The following is a 14,966-nucleotide window of genomic DNA, read 5'->3' on the forward strand; positions in this document are numbered from 1 at the left end:
TGGCTGAATGACTAAGCATTTAATCTGTGGCCAACTCTCGATCGGGGGGTTGTCCTTTGGGATGTTGCGGATGGAGCTTCCTTCTAACACCTGCACCGCCTTTGATCCTCTGAACGGTGCACAAAATGCGCGGACGCGTACCATAGCCGCCCGACAGCAATAGGGATACCACCGGCGACTGCTCAAGATGATCTTCCACTCAACGTCAACCATGCAGCTGCTCGTGCTGTTCGCCGCGTCCCTGATGGCGCAGGCGCTGGCCGCCGGCCACGAGAATTCGCTGCCCTCGTACCACTATGGCGCTCCCATCCGGGTCGAATGCATGAACCGAAGCTCGTAAGTGGCAGGTACTGACCATCCCTACTCCTTGCTTACCACTATGGCTGCAGCGAAACTGGCGAACATATCGAGAACGCAGCGCACGAGATTCAATGGATTCCCTTCCCCGTTTGCAACGAGACCGGCCAGCCGCTGGAGTTCCACTACGGCATCGAGGGCGAGCAGAACTGTACCATCCCGATGGTCAGCGATCCCTTCTTCCACCTGCTCGAATTCTACATCCACAGTGACGCACCGCTATCCTGCCGCCTGCCTGCACGCCCGCCCCCACACATCAAGGTGGTCGGCGAGGAGCCCCCTGAGCAAGAATATATCCCGCTGGTATTCGCACTAGCGGGATCGTTGCAATTGAGCCACATGCACATCAGCACGCATATGAACGTGCTGCTGCATAGCACACCGAAGCACCATATCCAACCGCACGATAGTGGCGTGCTCGACAGCGGTACTGCCTATAGCACGAGCCCGACGCGCAAAGAGGGCGGCACAACACGGCGTCTCATCATCGGGGACCCGCTGCCCCTCAGTTTCAGCGTGAGGTGGTTTCCAACGCCCGCTTTGCCGAAAATCGAGGGCAAGGTCGAGTGGTCCGGAATGGGCGGCCACATCTATGCCAGCACCGTGTTTTACTGCTTGGTTTCCTTTGGCGCTGGCGTGGTGGTCTCGGCTGTGTACTTCTTTGGTTCTGTGCTGCCGAAAAGGCTCAGGGGAAAGGGTCTCGGCGGCGCTACACCGCTGGGGTATGGGCTGAATGGGATGGGCAACGGCTGGGGATACCAGAAGCGGGCGATTGACTAAGTTTTCGGCATGATGCCGGCAGAAGTGGCTCGATATAAATTTGACCGACTACGACTGTCCAAAGAAGATATCACAGTGCTTCGGCGCCCGCGCTAAACGTTTTGTACCGGCGGCACGGATCCCATTCAACATCTCTAAGCGTTCCGCTCTCCGCCGCCCCGCCTACTGCAACTTCCTGCTTTGTAGGATAGCATCGGCTGCCGTAATGCGGCCAAGAATCCGGGTCGCCATGTCAATGGCTCCGAGAGTTGCTACTTTGGTGAGCGAGAGTCTAGTCATCATGGGTGAGACACTCACGGATGATAAACCACGGCCCGTAAAACTGGACCCAAAACGCCCGCTTGACCTCGGTCGAGTACACGGCGCTGTCCCAATAAAAGCTGTCAAAGATGCACACCAGCGTCGTGAAGGCCAGCTCGAGCGCGTAGACGAGAAACAGCAGCTCATCAGCGCCCGAAGTACCGCGGCGCTGCACGCCCAGGCGGTAGATGCCGTACAGCACAATGGGTAGCAGGAGGACGAGCTCGAGGTAGAGAAAGAGACCCATCCAGCTGTCATGGCCCGACGAAGTCTCGGCCGTCCACTGCACGATAGGGTCGTTGTACGTCTTGACGTACCATTCCTTGAGGGCATAGGCGGGATAGAGCGGAGCGTCAGCCGATTCGTACACCCAAGTTGGCCAGACGACGTCGAGTAGATCGATGACTGCGTCGTTAGCCGCACCGATCAACTAGCAGATGCCGATAACGTACACAGGATGATCGGGAGGTGCATCAACAGCCAACCCAACCACGCCTTATTCTTCCACGTCTTGTTGTAGGTTGCCATTTCGCGCTGTTGATCTGTCCGAGATGCAGGGGATCCGGTGAGGGGTGGGTTGAGGTGTCAGTGGAAACTGGAAAGCCCAGGTACGTAGTCCGGTCGCGACGAGACACCGCGTTCACCGCGCCAAGCTCATTATGTCCGACGCGCCGGATCCCGTCCCCACTCCGCCATCAACCCTACCCACCCCACTAATCACGCCGTATCTCGGTCGCAAATTCTCCATCCGGCATCATGGGCAAGGTGGCCGAGCGGTCCGAGGCGCCACGTTAGGGTGTTTAACCCTTAATCAGTTTCCGTGGTCTCGAAAGGGACGTGACTTCGAATCTCCACCCTTGTCAGCCGTCGTTTTTGGTTTAGATTGGAGAACAATGGTTCCTTTTGTGCCGCTTCCCTCACTGTCTCTAAATTTAGAAAACGGGGTTTGAAGTCTCGATAGCTGGTGTCGTCCGCGGTAAGGAGAGGTCATCTGGTATCCTGTAGCAAAGATCCGATCTTCGATATACCCGGCTAGGGGCTCTACACTGGCCAGCCATCAAAAGAAGCCCGAAGGGCATTCCAACCTACCTAAGTCTCATGCTCGCGTGTGGGGAAGGACCCACTGCTGCCAATTCCGGCAGGCTGCCCGGGATCCAGGCCGTCCAAGTTCCAGATCTCCCATCTAACTTGGACTTTCTCCGAGTCGATCACATCAGCATAAAGCTGCCCATGGCGGCTGTCTCAGCAGCCGTTGGACGCGACAGGGCCGGCCCCAGATGACTCGAGCCGCATGTTGGCCCTGTCAGGGGTCGCCAAGCTTCCAGAAACGGGAAATTACGTTATGGTATTTTTCAGGGTCCACTGTCAACCATTTCTCGCAGGGTAATGTTCCGGACAGCCTGCGCACTTAACCACAACGTTTCTTCAGCCCGGCGCTGATACCGAGCTCAAACGGCGGCTGCTCCGTCGAACCTCGACTGATGCATCTTGACCACCGATAACGACGGCAGCAGCGATATGGGTGTAGAGTGCGCCGACAACAGCCCGCGATCCTCGCACGCTTACGACAACGACGACGACGACGACGATCCAGAGGCCGCGCTAAATCCGTGCGCCGACGAGAACGACACCGTGGCGCCTCTCCGTCTCCGGCGGCTCGCCCAGGGCGGAACCGATGCCGGCTCGGCATTCCTGCCCGGGGCGGGCAACGTCATGTCGGTCTACGTGACAATGCACCGGTGAGTCCGCCTGCCATTTGACACAGGGCTAGGGACTGACGGTCACAGTATCCGTCGGCTGGTCATGGCAGCCATCGGTGAGTGCCGATGACCTCACGGCTACATGTTTCCGTCTGACATCTCCAGACGATACATACACCCTCGACGAGCTCCGAGCTCCGCATATGGACCACCTCGTTGTGCGCCCCCTTGTCGACCGCCTCTACAACCCAGAGAACCCTGCACTCGGTACATACTTCACGATGGACCCGTTGTCCGTGGTACCATGCTTACCTTTTTGCAGTCTACTGTCTCGTCGCCAACCGTGTCCAGTTCCTGCGTCCCCGTTCTAACGAGGCGCTCCATCAGAGCATCAATGAATCGCGCGCGATGCTCTGCGAGCTGCTTGCGACCCGCCTCCTGCGCCGGTTCCACGAGGACCACCCCGGCCGCTCGGGACTTCTGCTGCTCGCCAACATTTTAGTCTCGGGCTTCGACCCCTGCGACACGGCGCCCGAGACTGTACGATCCCGTCGCCCGCAATGGGCAATCCAGAAACGCGGCGGCCATGAGCGCAAGCTCACGGCGCTCGAGCTCGCCATTATCTCGGAGAGCAAGCTGCTCATCAAGTCGCCGGCCTGCCAACTCGTTGTGGATGCTGTGTACAAGGGCGTCGTGGTCTACACGCCAATGTCGTTCGTCGACTTTCTCCCGGACCACTACAAGTACCACCCCGTCTCGCTCTATGAGCCCCGCCGCGCGGCCATCCTCAACCACCACCGCCTGATCGTCCCGCAGCTGCGGAACATCATCGAGCTGATGCATTTCGCCATCCTCCTGGTACTCTACATGCTGACGGTGGCCCACTACGGCTTCGGCAACGACAGATCCGGGTTGCGCATCTACGAGACCGTTTTCAACGTCTTCGCCGCCGGCTGGGTTCTCGAGCAGTTTGCTGCCGTCGTCGAGCACGGCTGGGAGGTGCATGCTCAAAACCTGTGGTCCTTCCTTGACGTGACGTTTGTTTTCATCTACGCCGCTTACGGTCTTGTCCGCAGCGTTGAGCTGCTCTTCATCTCCGATGGCTACTACGCGCTTCCCGCGCTTTGCACGGCCGCGCCGGTGTTGCTCACGCGCATCGCCTTCACGCTGATGCCGGACAACATCGTCTTCATTGCGCTGCACGCCATGATGCGCGACTTTACCCGGCTGACTTTCATTGCCATCTGGTGCTTCGCTGGCTTCGTCATGGGCCTGCTGTTTCTGGCGAGGACAAGCGGCGACCTTAACGCGAGCGTGACATGGGCCACCATCACCAAGTGGCTGTTGTGGATCTGGTTTGGTCTTGATGGCACTGGCATCGAGCGCGCGGCCGACTTCCACCTAATTCTTGGGCCGACGCTGATCATTACGTTTGCCTTCCTCGGCAACACACTGTTCTTGACCATCCTCGTGGCCATCTTGACCAATACGTTTTCCAAGATCATCTCCAACGAGGCGGCCGAGATCCAATTCCGCCGGGCCGTGCTCACTTTCCAAGGTGTCAAGAGCGACGCCATCTTCTCGTACCCGCCGCCGTTCAACATTCTCGCCATGCTCATCATGCTCCCGCTCAAATTCGCCGTTGGGCCCATCGCATTCCACCACATCAACGTGGCCGTGATCCGCGCCATCAACGCCCCGGTGCTCCTGCTTATCGGTTTGTGGGAGCGACGCCGGGTGTGGGCGCGGCGATCCAAGCCGGGCCGGCCGGGGAGGTGGCGGTACTTTACTGGCTTATCTCCGCATGTAGACATTCAGGTCGTGTTTGGCTCGGAGCCGCCGCCCGAAGTGCTGGATGAGCTAGAGAAGCTGGACGTGCTGCACGAGGTGCGAGCCGAGCGGGATTTGGCCGGGCCGTCGCCGACATGGAGGGACCTTGCGCCTTCATCAGTGCGGAGGCGTAAGGCGTCGAATAGCAGCAGTCACAGGATATTTGACGGATAGGCCTTCATAGACTTATACATCTAAGAGTGGATAGAATCACAGACGTCTTACATGGCAATTCAGCGTTCACGATGAAGCTAAACTGGGTTTTTCATCCATTCCTTCGCGCAGGATCGCCACCTGCCTCTTGATCTCAACCCACAGGATCAGCTGCTCTAGATCGTCGTCATCCCTAACCGCCACCCAGCCATCTTCATCTCCCGATCCACAGTCCAGCCCCTTGGCATCGCGGGCAATGACGAGCAGTGCCGCGACAAAGGCCTCCTGGATGTAGGCGAAGCTGAAGCCGTCCGTAATCCCGGCGATGGCCCCGCAGAGTTTGTCCGGGAACTCGACGTCCTCGTTGTCGGCCAGCTTGTGCTGCCAGAAGCGGCAGTAAGCCACTCGCTGCTCGAAATCTGGATCCGGAAAGTAGTATTTCCTGTCAAACCGCGAGGGACGTTTCTATGTTTTGTTAGGGCTGTCCCGCGCTAAAACCGGACGACTTACCGAAATACCCGGGTCCAGGCGGTCCAGGTGATTGGTGCTGCCGACGATGAAGATGCCGTCGTTGCTCTTGAGCCCGTCGATCTCGTTGAGGAAGTAGCTCCGCACATAGTCCGTCACGAGCGAATCGAGGTCCTCAAAGATCAGGTAGCACGGCGCGAACTGCCGCGCTTTGGAAAAGATCTGGCGGATGGCGTATTCGGGGCCGGCGAACTAGTAACCGTGGCTCATTAGTAACTAGCAATGCTTAGAATTCTGGACAGCCTTACTGAGGAGAAACTCCGGACGTAGAGCGCCGGCACCGGATCCTTCTTCTCATACAGCGTGTGCATCATGGCCTTGATAGAGATGGTCTTGCCGTTGCCCGGCGGGCCGTGGTAGATGATGCCGCGCTTCCAGGGCACGCCCAGCCGGGTGTATGTGTCACGCGACTCAAAGAAGGACAGGTGGTCGTCGATGATGGCCTTCTTCATCTTCTCGTCGAGGATGACGGCGTCCCATGACGCCTTGCGGATGCTGTGGTACAATTCGGCGCTCTTGGCCCACATGCCACCGTCCCATACCCACACTTCCTCGTGCAGCTCATTGCTCCATTGCCCAGCGGAAACGATCAGGGCGTCTGCCTTGTCCGTGTCTGTCGTCAAGATGTAGTTATTGCGCACGCTTGGATAGTACGAGGTTCCATCACGGCCGTCAACGACGTAGAGTATAAACTCGTTGTCGCGCCACTTGTAGAGGAACTTGGCAAACTGGACCTCTCGCGTCAGACCCCCGGGGCTGCCGTCGATGCGTCGGGCAGGCGGCACATACACCTTCCACGTCAGCGAGGACGGCACCCCCTCGGACTCGCTGACCTGGGTGAAGGTCGCATGCCCAGCGGACGCATAGCCCAGGAGGTCGACGCCATAGGAGGGTGCAATCACGAGCTCGAGGTTGGGGTATTGCGCCGTAAGGGACCGGGCAACGACAGCGTCCGTGTCGACGCGTTTAGCGCTTGAATGGCGAAAGAACTGCTTGGCAACCTCGTCTGAGACGGGTTGGTCATGGAGCTGGGGTGGCATGGTGCAATAGGTGGGTAGGCTCACAGGTGGCTGGCTTGGTGTAAGACGACTCGACACAATGAGTTGTGATGGGTGTCGTTATTGTGCGGGGAAGCGCCGTGCCGCAGATCAACCGCAAACCCCGGTCCAACGCGCCACCGCATGATTTGGTGAGATCCAAGTTTCAAAGGTGACAAAAGACTCGGTACCTAAATTGTGGTTATTTCATACTTGACGCTGGCGGAACTGAGATCTCGAGGATAAGACCACTACTAGACATCTGTTCGCTGCCGTTGAGCTGACATGGTGATGCTCGGTTAGGAGTTTGTTGGATAGGGTAGGCAATGATTTTAGAAATCTTCAATATTGGCATGCTGACGCCTAACAGAGCGCCATTGATAGGCTATTGTCGACTCTATGCGTAGATCTCAGGGGCATAACTTAGGTACCTCACAACGGGGTCCCTTCGTCCTTGCTGAGGAACAACACGCACCCCATCAAACCATCTTCTCACAAACGGTTGGTTTCCCATTCTAGACTCAACTCGGGCACAAGACCATTGGGTTAAGAACCCCACTGCGACTCCCCGTACAGCAACCTCTTAACTTCCTGCCCGACATCCCGCGTTGCATTTCGCGCTGCCTGAGACCACGCTGTCATTTGCAGCCAGCCATGTACGAGATCATCATAATGGTGCCAATGGACCGTGACACCAGCTTCTGCAAGCTTCCTGGCGTACTCGATACCAACATCTCTCAATGGATCGAATCCGTTGGTGAAAACAGCCGCTGGGGGCTGAGACATGAGTTCATTTGCCTGCTGCACTCCGGGGGAGACATATCTATCCAGGGGCGTTGGGCCTGCAGATGCGTTAGTGAGATGGAAGAGATTACCGGGCTGCAAAGATGTTCACCATTGGGGCGTGGAAGATAGTTGTCCGCAAAGCCAAAGATGCCATTGCACTGCAGGTAGTAGCCCGAGTTATTCTCCCTTGCCGCAGGCGTATCGAACGGCAACCTTGCCTCGGGATACAGAAGCATCTGTGCAGCAAGTGGCTTCTTGTCGTGGTCAAGGCGACGTAGGGAGACGGCCGCCGTCATGTTGCCGCCGGCAGAGTCTCCGCCGCCGGCTATGCGGTTCGGGTGCACGCCTCTGCTCCGGTAGCCGTGGTCCTGCAGCCAGTCAATCACGGCCGAATACTCATCCAGTTGCGTAGGGTAGCGAAACTCGGGTGCCAAGCGGTAGTCGACCGCATAAACCTGACACAATCAGTACTTGGTAATAATCCTTGGTGGGGCATGGGGCGTACCTGGCATTCGGATTCCTCAGCCACGAGCCTCAGTCCATTCTCGAACTCGTCTACACTGCCGACCGAATACCCGCCGCCATGAAAATATACCAGCGCGCCGGACTCGCCCTTTTTTCTCCTCGCTTTTCCTGACGACGGATACAAGACTCGGATGGGAATCGTCCCATGCGGCCCACGGACCGCGGTGAATTCCACCTCGTCTATGGGATGAACTTTGCCTTCTGGAAGGTGATGGAGACCAAATATCTCAACGTGATGCTGCCGTTCGACGGTAAAACCTTTGACACCGCCGAGCTCTAGCTCTGGGTGGTTGGCGAGAAAGTCCGCTATTCCGCCATTGATCCTGTGGGCTCGGGTGCCGATGGTGGGTATTGTGGGAGACGACATGCCGGGAGTTGTTGAACATCATCATTCTCTTTATTGCTCGCGTGAGGAGGAGACGCCGAGATCGATGCTGGGACATGTTGACGTCAAGGTTGGGTAATTAATGCTAGTGCAGTACCAATGCACAGGCGCTCAGTGTATTCCAAGGTAAGGTAAGGTACTCATTCCCAACTGCTGAGTTAGAACGTAAGGTAGCGTCTTGCACACTAGGCTAGGCCCGCTCGAGGCACTGTTGTTGACACCGCCTCGTGAGATGTACATAGGGCAATGTGATCATTGAATTATACAATTTCGACAATGAAAGGCAAACATTCGGCTGGTCTAATTCAAGCTACGGGAGATGCATTATGCCATGGGATTTTAGGTGCGCTTCGGGTTCCGTTGCTCTAATTATGACTGAGGTGGGCACGGCCTCCAAAATGCCTCAATCGTACAGGCAACTTGTTGTATCTCGAAAATGAGACTACATACCTTAGACGCCGTTTGAAGTCTGCGTCTCACGTGGCGCAACAGCGGAAGCTTAACGGGAAGGACGGCTGACTACTACCAGACAAGTCTCATAATCATAGCGCATCAGTGAATGCCAGTGCGCTCGTATTGTGAGTCGTCATTTCACACGCTTCCGACTCTTCCGAACCACCCGGCCGTTGATCAGATCTGCCTCCATTTACACTAACTGGCGATGTAAACCGGTGATTCTCACGTGCCGTGGAAGGTAAAAGAATAAGAAGATCAACAGCCCCCAAGAACGGCTGTAGCCAAGATCGACTAGGCCGGCCAATGGGGCGCGTGTTGACATTCACAAAGTCCCACTTTCGCGTCTCTTTTCCGCAATCCAATCATTTCCCGACCGCGAATTTCTGTTCTGTGCAACGACAACACTATTGGCGGCACTGTCAATCGGCAAACGGACGCAGAGCCCGTCCTCAGATAAGGCGCGCAATGCTGCTCGTTTGACAAACGCCCATCCTTTGGGGCTACTCGGTAGCAGGAAGTCTGGAAGCCGGGATCAAAACAACATGCGGGACACAAGCCGGGAAGGGCTGGCTTGGGACGACAACGGCCTGGGTCCCGAACCGCAATGGACTCGTGAGCCCGACATCCAAGCCGTCCGGCGCGTCTGTCGCCGGCACCTAAGAATCGTCAACGACGGGTTCGACGGCGACTTTGCCGTCAGCTTCCTGGCCGACGGCGCGTTCAACAAGCTGTACCGAGTCAGGACCGCCCGTGGCCAATTTGTGATGCGCGTGTCGCTCCCTGTCGACCCTCAGAACAAGACCCGTGGCGAGGCCGCGACACTGCAACTGGTTCACCGCAAGACCGACATCCCCGTCCCGGCCGTCGTGGCTTTCGACGATTCGCGGGGCAGCGAGATTGGATTCGAGTGGCTCTTAATGGACATGATTCCGGGAACGCCCGCCTACTACCGCTGGCGCAAAATGTCCATGGCGCAGAAGGAGATACTGACCGCCCGAGTGGCCGACTTTCAAGCCCAACTTCTCCGCTGCGGGAATTTTGGCAACGGATTCAGGAGCATCGGGACGCTGGGCGCCGGGTCTGACCTCGACAGGGGCGGGCTTCCCGAACCTGGTCAGATCGTATCCGCCTTCTTTTTCTCTGGCGAGCGTTGTCATTACGCGGTCCCGCGTGGTCCGTTCCAATCGAGTCACGACTGGTACGTGTATTGCCTACCTGGGCGTCGAGGATACCACTGACGTTTCAGGCTGCGCGCCCATCTCAATATCATCATCAAGGAGCACACCACAGCTCTAGCCGGGGCCAAGAATGATGACGACAGGGAGTACGCCCAGAGCGCGCTCCGCGTCGCGCGCAAGCTTCTCCGCATCCTGCACAAGGTTTTCCCGGCAATCGTCAACCCGCCCGAGCGCACCGTGCTCTGGCACGATGAGCTCTCGCTCAGGAACATCTTGGTCGACGGCAATGGCGGGATCACTGGCATCATTGGATGGTAGGCATGGCCGCTAAAGGTGCTCATGGGACGATGTGCTGACGCGAGCAGGGAATGCGTCTCGACGATGCCGCGGTGGGTGGCATCGCAAGTTCCCGAGTTCTTGCGGGGCGCGGCACGTGAGATGAAGCCAGACCGCAACTGCTACACAGATGTCGACAAGGGCGGCGACATGGGCGGAGAACTCGAAGATGGCCTAGACAATGAAGGCAAGACTGAGCTCTACTGGATTCACTTAATGGAATACGAGCAGACACAGCTCCGCAAGGTGTATGCAGCACGCATGCGCCAGCTCAGACCGGATTGGGATGTGGAGGTAGAAGAAGGCGCACTCAAAGTCGACTTCCTTGGTGCTGTATTGCGATGCGGTGCCGGCTTCTATCTCAGACGCATCGAGCAGTGGGTCGACGCGGTCGAGCGAAAGGAGTTCCCACCTCTGATGGAGGTGTTGAGAGTGGGCATCAAGAAGGACAAAACGAACAAGCCACCAACCTCAGGTTCCCTTACATTAACGAGCAGATTGTCCTAATATTCCGTCTAAACCGAGGTCTTGACCTCGCCAACCACTTTTCCGTCAAACATATCCCTGAAGATCTCAAAGTTGCCCTCGTTCCTCCGGTCATAAACGGCGAACCAGATCTCCTTGAACCAGCCACCACTCAGTTCCTCCTCGCTCAGCACCTCCATCCAGCAGTTCGCAATCTCCTGGGGCGGGTTTTTAAACGCGCCGCAGCCTACGGCCCCAAGCACTAGCATGGTGTGCCCCTTCGCAGCGGCCATGCGGAGGCACAACCGCATTTTGTCCTTGGTCAACACACGGTCGGCCGGGTTGGCAAACTGCATTGGCCCTTTCGGTGTCTTTGGTTCCCGGGTCTTTTTGCCCTTCCGGTGTTTCCATTTACCCTGGCTTCGGGGGTCACTCGGCTCTTCTGAATTGCCTACTTCCGACATGCCAGCTTGCTCCACGTTATTAGTCTTTTCTGACTTGAGAGCGTCTCCTGACTCTTCGCCGTCCTGCCGTTCCGCAGACGTTTCTGCCCTTTCAGCCCCTTCAGCCCTTTCCACGCCAACCTCCTTCACCTCTGGCCGACGAATTCCCGCCACACTGAGCACGCTCACAACTGGGAGATTTTCGACGGCCGTTTCGGGAACCATCAGCTTGTGCCCATCGTTCATCGACTCTCGGAAAATGACTACGTCACGGGTGTAGACCCCGGCCCTGGGTGCAATCGGGTACAGGCTGCGGTGTAGAGATGACGCTAGCGAGCTGCGGTAGCATAGCGCCTCCTCCTGGGCCGTTGAGCCCTTGAGCCAGCCGCCGCCGGGGCTGAACTCGGATGCCATGTTCAGCACCGCCACCCGCGATGCAGTAGAGCTTAGACTCTCGGCGGCAGCTGCGTATGACTTGAGGTGACCAAGTACTTCGGTCTCGGCTGTCTGGGTGGGTGTCTTGGACGGGATACTGAGGATGGATGAAGGCATGACGATGGCCGCATCGAACGAGTCCTTGTTGAACACGCGGACTGCGGTCCCGTAAACGGATTTCGAGACTGTGAACCGTGGACATTGTGTCACATCGAGGGCTGGCAACGTTTCCAGGTCGAGTTTCTCCGACTCAGTCGGGTTCATATGGGGCAGGCCTGCGGCGATGACTGGGGTAGTCTCCTGCGTCTCTTTGGCGATGGCAGCCAGCGCCAAGCGACGTGGGTTTTGGTAGTATTTGCGCTTCCACATAGTGCGTTTGTCACTCCCGCCGACTGATGATCGATGCTGAACAAGTGGGACCCGACGTGCGAAGCGGTGTTTAAATGGCGGCGATTGACGGTGCGCGCCGATGTGTCACCCCGATGTGTCACCGGGCAATTGCACGGTGTGCCCGAGACGGCTAGGCGTGTTGCACCGCCTCCCGGACATTCTATGCACATGTGGGTGGTACTGGACTAACCCTAACCCGAGCAGAGAGATGCCGACGGGGACTTGAATCGATGATTTGCCCATAACTACGGTACTCTTCCATAGCTTAAATTAGTACCTAAGGTAGACTTGCATCGTTCCATTTCATCAGCAGCGCGGGGAGAGCGTCACCCCGTCTTAAATCCCTCTTAGGTGTTCTTGCGGAACCCGCCCCTCCCTTTCCCCCCCTCCAAAAGACCTTGACCACCCACAAACTACAAAATGCCTGTTTACTGCATCACTGGCACAAACCGCGGTATCGGGCTTGAATTCGTCCGCCAACTCGCGCAATCTGGCAACAACACCATCCTGGCCACGACCCGGTCTCTATCCTCGGACCTGAGCGACCTCAAGGCTGTTGCGTCCTCCTCAACCCACATCCTCGAGTGCGACACCAGCAGTGTCCCGTCAATCCACTCGTTCGCCAAAGATGCCTCCCGAATCCTAGGTGACAAGAAGGTCGACTATTTACTCAACAACGCCGGCGTCAACCTTGCTTCGTGGCAGAGCTCGCTCACCCTCGGCCCAGACGAGCTGCAGGCGCAGATGGCTGTCAACGTCATCGGGCCCGCCAAGATGGTGGAGTTTTTGCTCGATGCGAACCTGTTGTCATGCGACGTCCGCATTCTGAACATGAACTCTGGCCTGGGCAGCATGCAGCGTAGCGCCGAGATCAAGCCCCGCAAATGTGCCGGGTACTCGATGTCCAAGGCAGCACAGAACATGCTCACGGTCCACCAGAGTGAGGACCTGAAGCCACAGCTGCCCGGCGCCGTGGTCGTCGCGATGGATCCCGGCTGGGTCAAGACGAGATTGGGCGGCAACGGCGCGATGCTCGAGCCGAGTGAGAGCGTCGGCGGGATGCTCAAGATCCTACACGGGCTGAAGGGGGAGGATAATGGAATGTTTTACTACTACAACGGCGAGAAAGTCCCTTGGTAGAGTAGTTCACTAAGGCATCTGCTGTCGATTCTTGAAGCGGTCGAACCCTTTAACTCCTACCCCAAATGTAACAGGCTTTCTGGACCCCTGCCGAGATCCCCTGACTGAACAAACCGAGGCTAATGTCATGGATCAACGCCAGACGCTAAGCGTTGGCAGGCCTTTGGCGTGTAGCTCGCCTTACGTTGGCGAGCCTGCTTTCTCTGGTTTATTTACAGGTGGTGCGCGTTTCCAAGTCCGTTTCCAAACTAGAATAAGAGAGGGTAAAAAACATGTCTCCCCGAGCCCAGTTGCATAACCAGCCGGGTTAGTGGAGACGCAATGACCATCACAAAGCAGACAATTAGGAGAACCTGCCAGGGGGTAAACATCGGGATGTTGATAGACATGTATGCCCGCGGTGCCATCGGACCGACCATTTTTTGTAGAGGGGCAATATGCTCCTCCTTCGCCGTCTTCCGCGCAATGTGCATTCCGGGCAGCTTGTCGACGCTCGACGAATTCTTGAGAGCCCAGTATCTACACCAAACTTAGGTGATCAATGCCGAGGCGTATGATAGAAGCGGGGACAAACCTTTCCATGCTCTCGTCCAATTTGCCCTGTTCAAACCTGTCGGCTTTCTTGGCGAATAATTCGTTAAGTGTGGTGCGGAAGCTCTTGAACTCGTAGCACGGGACCGAATAACCGCACGAGCTCGCAACCTGGTGTATGGAAACGACGATGATGGATCGGGAGCTCGGAATTACCTGGACATCGTGCTTTTTGACAAAGGCGTTGAACGCTTCGGTGCCTCGCTCGAGCACCCTCCCGCGGCCGAACAGGCGCACGATGCGAGGCGGCCCCTCAAATGCATTGAACATCACAGTAATGCGGCCATTGCCGGGTTCGTAAAGATGTGAAATGGTCTCATTGCCGCTGCCGGTGAGGTCCATGTACCAAAACGTCTTTTCATCGATAAGCCCAAAGTACAGTCCGCCCTTGGGTGATACGTTGACGTGTCCAGATGCCAGAAGCGGCGACGTTGCTACCCAGAACATTTTCTGTTCCAGTATCCATTTCATCAAGTACTCTGGAATCGTTTCGAAGAATTGGCCCATTGTATTGTTGGTCAATCTCGTTATCGGCGCGAAGGGTGGGCTGCGATGTCGGTGAGGGGTTCATGAATGATGAAACCTCCGCTACCTACGACTTGCAGCTCGAGCTTCGGAGCTATCTTAGCCCGACCTATGAGTCACATGCAGGGCTAAAATGGCAGTGGGAGAATACGCATAGCTGGCAAATAGGAAAAGCAAAAGACAGCTGGGATCAGGATTCATCTCCGCCCGTTGTCGACGGCTCGATATTTTTTGCGCTGCGATTTAGTCCAGATTACGGAATACCGGGAACACCATCCGTAGCTCCAACCCTAAGTCTGAAATCACGTGATAGGGACTCAGCTGAAACTCTGCCCAACTGTGCAGAACTTCCTTATTAGCAGTACTTCTCGTTTGAGCAGAGGCCTGTATTGCTCCATTGTTCGCGCCGTTCATACCATATTCTGGCCTATTTCGCCATCCCTCCATCATAGCTGGATCAAGTCACAGGATACCAAAGCCAACGGAGATGGATGACGCAGGAGAGCCCCTCCCAGCGCGTGATACTACTCCGCTGACCGCTGCGACGACCCCGACCCAGCAACCGAACCAAACCGAAATTCCCGATTTGATCAAGGAATTTTCCTCCTTTCGCATGAATGAATCTA

At 56.8% G+C, this 14,966-nt stretch overlaps 9 protein-coding genes across 9 annotated transcripts; 4 read left to right on the forward strand and 5 right to left on the reverse strand.

The window, feature by feature from the left end:
• Window positions 1–211: 211 nt before the first annotated feature.
• On the forward strand, window positions 212–1,137 carry MFIFM68171_06988 (Autophagy-related protein 27; the record flags this gene model as incomplete). Its single annotated transcript, XM_071062408.1, has 2 exons — window positions 212–336; window positions 390–1,137. The coding sequence occupies 2 exons, from the start codon at window positions 212–214 to the stop codon at window positions 1,135–1,137; spliced, it is 873 nt and encodes a 290-aa protein (XP_070918509.1).
• Window positions 1,138–1,299: 162 nt separating this feature from the next.
• On the reverse strand, window positions 1,300–1,965 carry MFIFM68171_06989 (Efficient mitochondria targeting-associated protein 19; the record flags this gene model as incomplete). Its single annotated transcript, XM_071062409.1, has 3 exons — window positions 1,300–1,388; window positions 1,435–1,842; window positions 1,890–1,965. The coding sequence occupies 3 exons, from the start codon at window positions 1,963–1,965 to the stop codon at window positions 1,300–1,302; spliced, it is 573 nt and encodes a 190-aa protein (XP_070918510.1).
• A 990-nt stretch (window positions 1,966–2,955) lies between these two features.
• On the forward strand, window positions 2,956–5,141 carry MFIFM68171_06990 (uncharacterized protein; the record flags this gene model as incomplete). Its single annotated transcript, XM_071062410.1, has 4 exons — window positions 2,956–3,176; window positions 3,225–3,253; window positions 3,303–3,404; window positions 3,460–5,141. 4 exons carry the CDS (start codon window positions 2,956–2,958, stop codon window positions 5,139–5,141), a joined length of 2,034 nt encoding a protein of 677 aa, XP_070918511.1.
• Window positions 5,142–5,207: 66 nt separating this feature from the next.
• MFIFM68171_06991 (uncharacterized protein) lies at window positions 5,208–6,688 on the reverse strand (the record flags this gene model as incomplete). The annotated part of the gene is made up of 3 exons (XM_071062411.1): window positions 5,208–5,585; window positions 5,631–5,840; window positions 5,897–6,688. The coding sequence occupies 3 exons, from the start codon at window positions 6,686–6,688 to the stop codon at window positions 5,208–5,210; spliced, it is 1,380 nt and encodes a 459-aa protein (XP_070918512.1).
• A 543-nt stretch (window positions 6,689–7,231) lies between these two features.
• On the reverse strand, window positions 7,232–8,363 carry MFIFM68171_06992 (uncharacterized protein; the record flags this gene model as incomplete). Its single annotated transcript, XM_071062412.1, has 3 exons — window positions 7,232–7,527; window positions 7,581–7,926; window positions 7,977–8,363. 3 exons carry the CDS (start codon window positions 8,361–8,363, stop codon window positions 7,232–7,234), a joined length of 1,029 nt encoding a protein of 342 aa, XP_070918513.1.
• A 1,016-nt stretch (window positions 8,364–9,379) lies between these two features.
• On the forward strand, window positions 9,380–10,858 carry MFIFM68171_06993 (uncharacterized protein; the record flags this gene model as incomplete). The annotated part of the gene is made up of 3 exons (XM_071062413.1): window positions 9,380–10,035; window positions 10,084–10,329; window positions 10,381–10,858. The coding sequence occupies 3 exons, from the start codon at window positions 9,380–9,382 to the stop codon at window positions 10,856–10,858; spliced, it is 1,380 nt and encodes a 459-aa protein (XP_070918514.1).
• An 8-nt stretch (window positions 10,859–10,866) lies between these two features.
• Window positions 10,867–12,063, reverse strand: MFIFM68171_06994 (uncharacterized protein; the record flags this gene model as incomplete). The annotated part of the gene is made up of 1 exon (XM_071062414.1): window positions 10,867–12,063. One exon carries the CDS (start codon window positions 12,061–12,063, stop codon window positions 10,867–10,869), a length of 1,197 nt encoding a protein of 398 aa, XP_070918515.1.
• Window positions 12,064–12,504: 441 nt separating this feature from the next.
• Window positions 12,505–13,224, forward strand: MFIFM68171_06995 (uncharacterized protein; the record flags this gene model as incomplete). The annotated part of the gene is made up of 1 exon (XM_071062415.1): window positions 12,505–13,224. One exon carries the CDS (start codon window positions 12,505–12,507, stop codon window positions 13,222–13,224), a length of 720 nt encoding a protein of 239 aa, XP_070918516.1.
• A 248-nt stretch (window positions 13,225–13,472) lies between these two features.
• On the reverse strand, window positions 13,473–14,322 carry MFIFM68171_06996 (uncharacterized protein; the record flags this gene model as incomplete). Its single annotated transcript, XM_071062416.1, has 2 exons — window positions 13,473–13,743; window positions 13,799–14,322. 2 exons carry the CDS (start codon window positions 14,320–14,322, stop codon window positions 13,473–13,475), a joined length of 795 nt encoding a protein of 264 aa, XP_070918517.1.
• Window positions 14,323–14,966: the final 644 nt, after the last annotated feature.

This window comes from Madurella fahalii (genome assembly GCF_045866475.1).
Source record: "Madurella fahalii IFM 68171 DNA, scaffold_3, whole genome shotgun sequence".
NCBI classification, from domain to species: Eukaryota; Fungi; Ascomycota; class Sordariomycetes; order Sordariales; genus Madurella; species Madurella fahalii.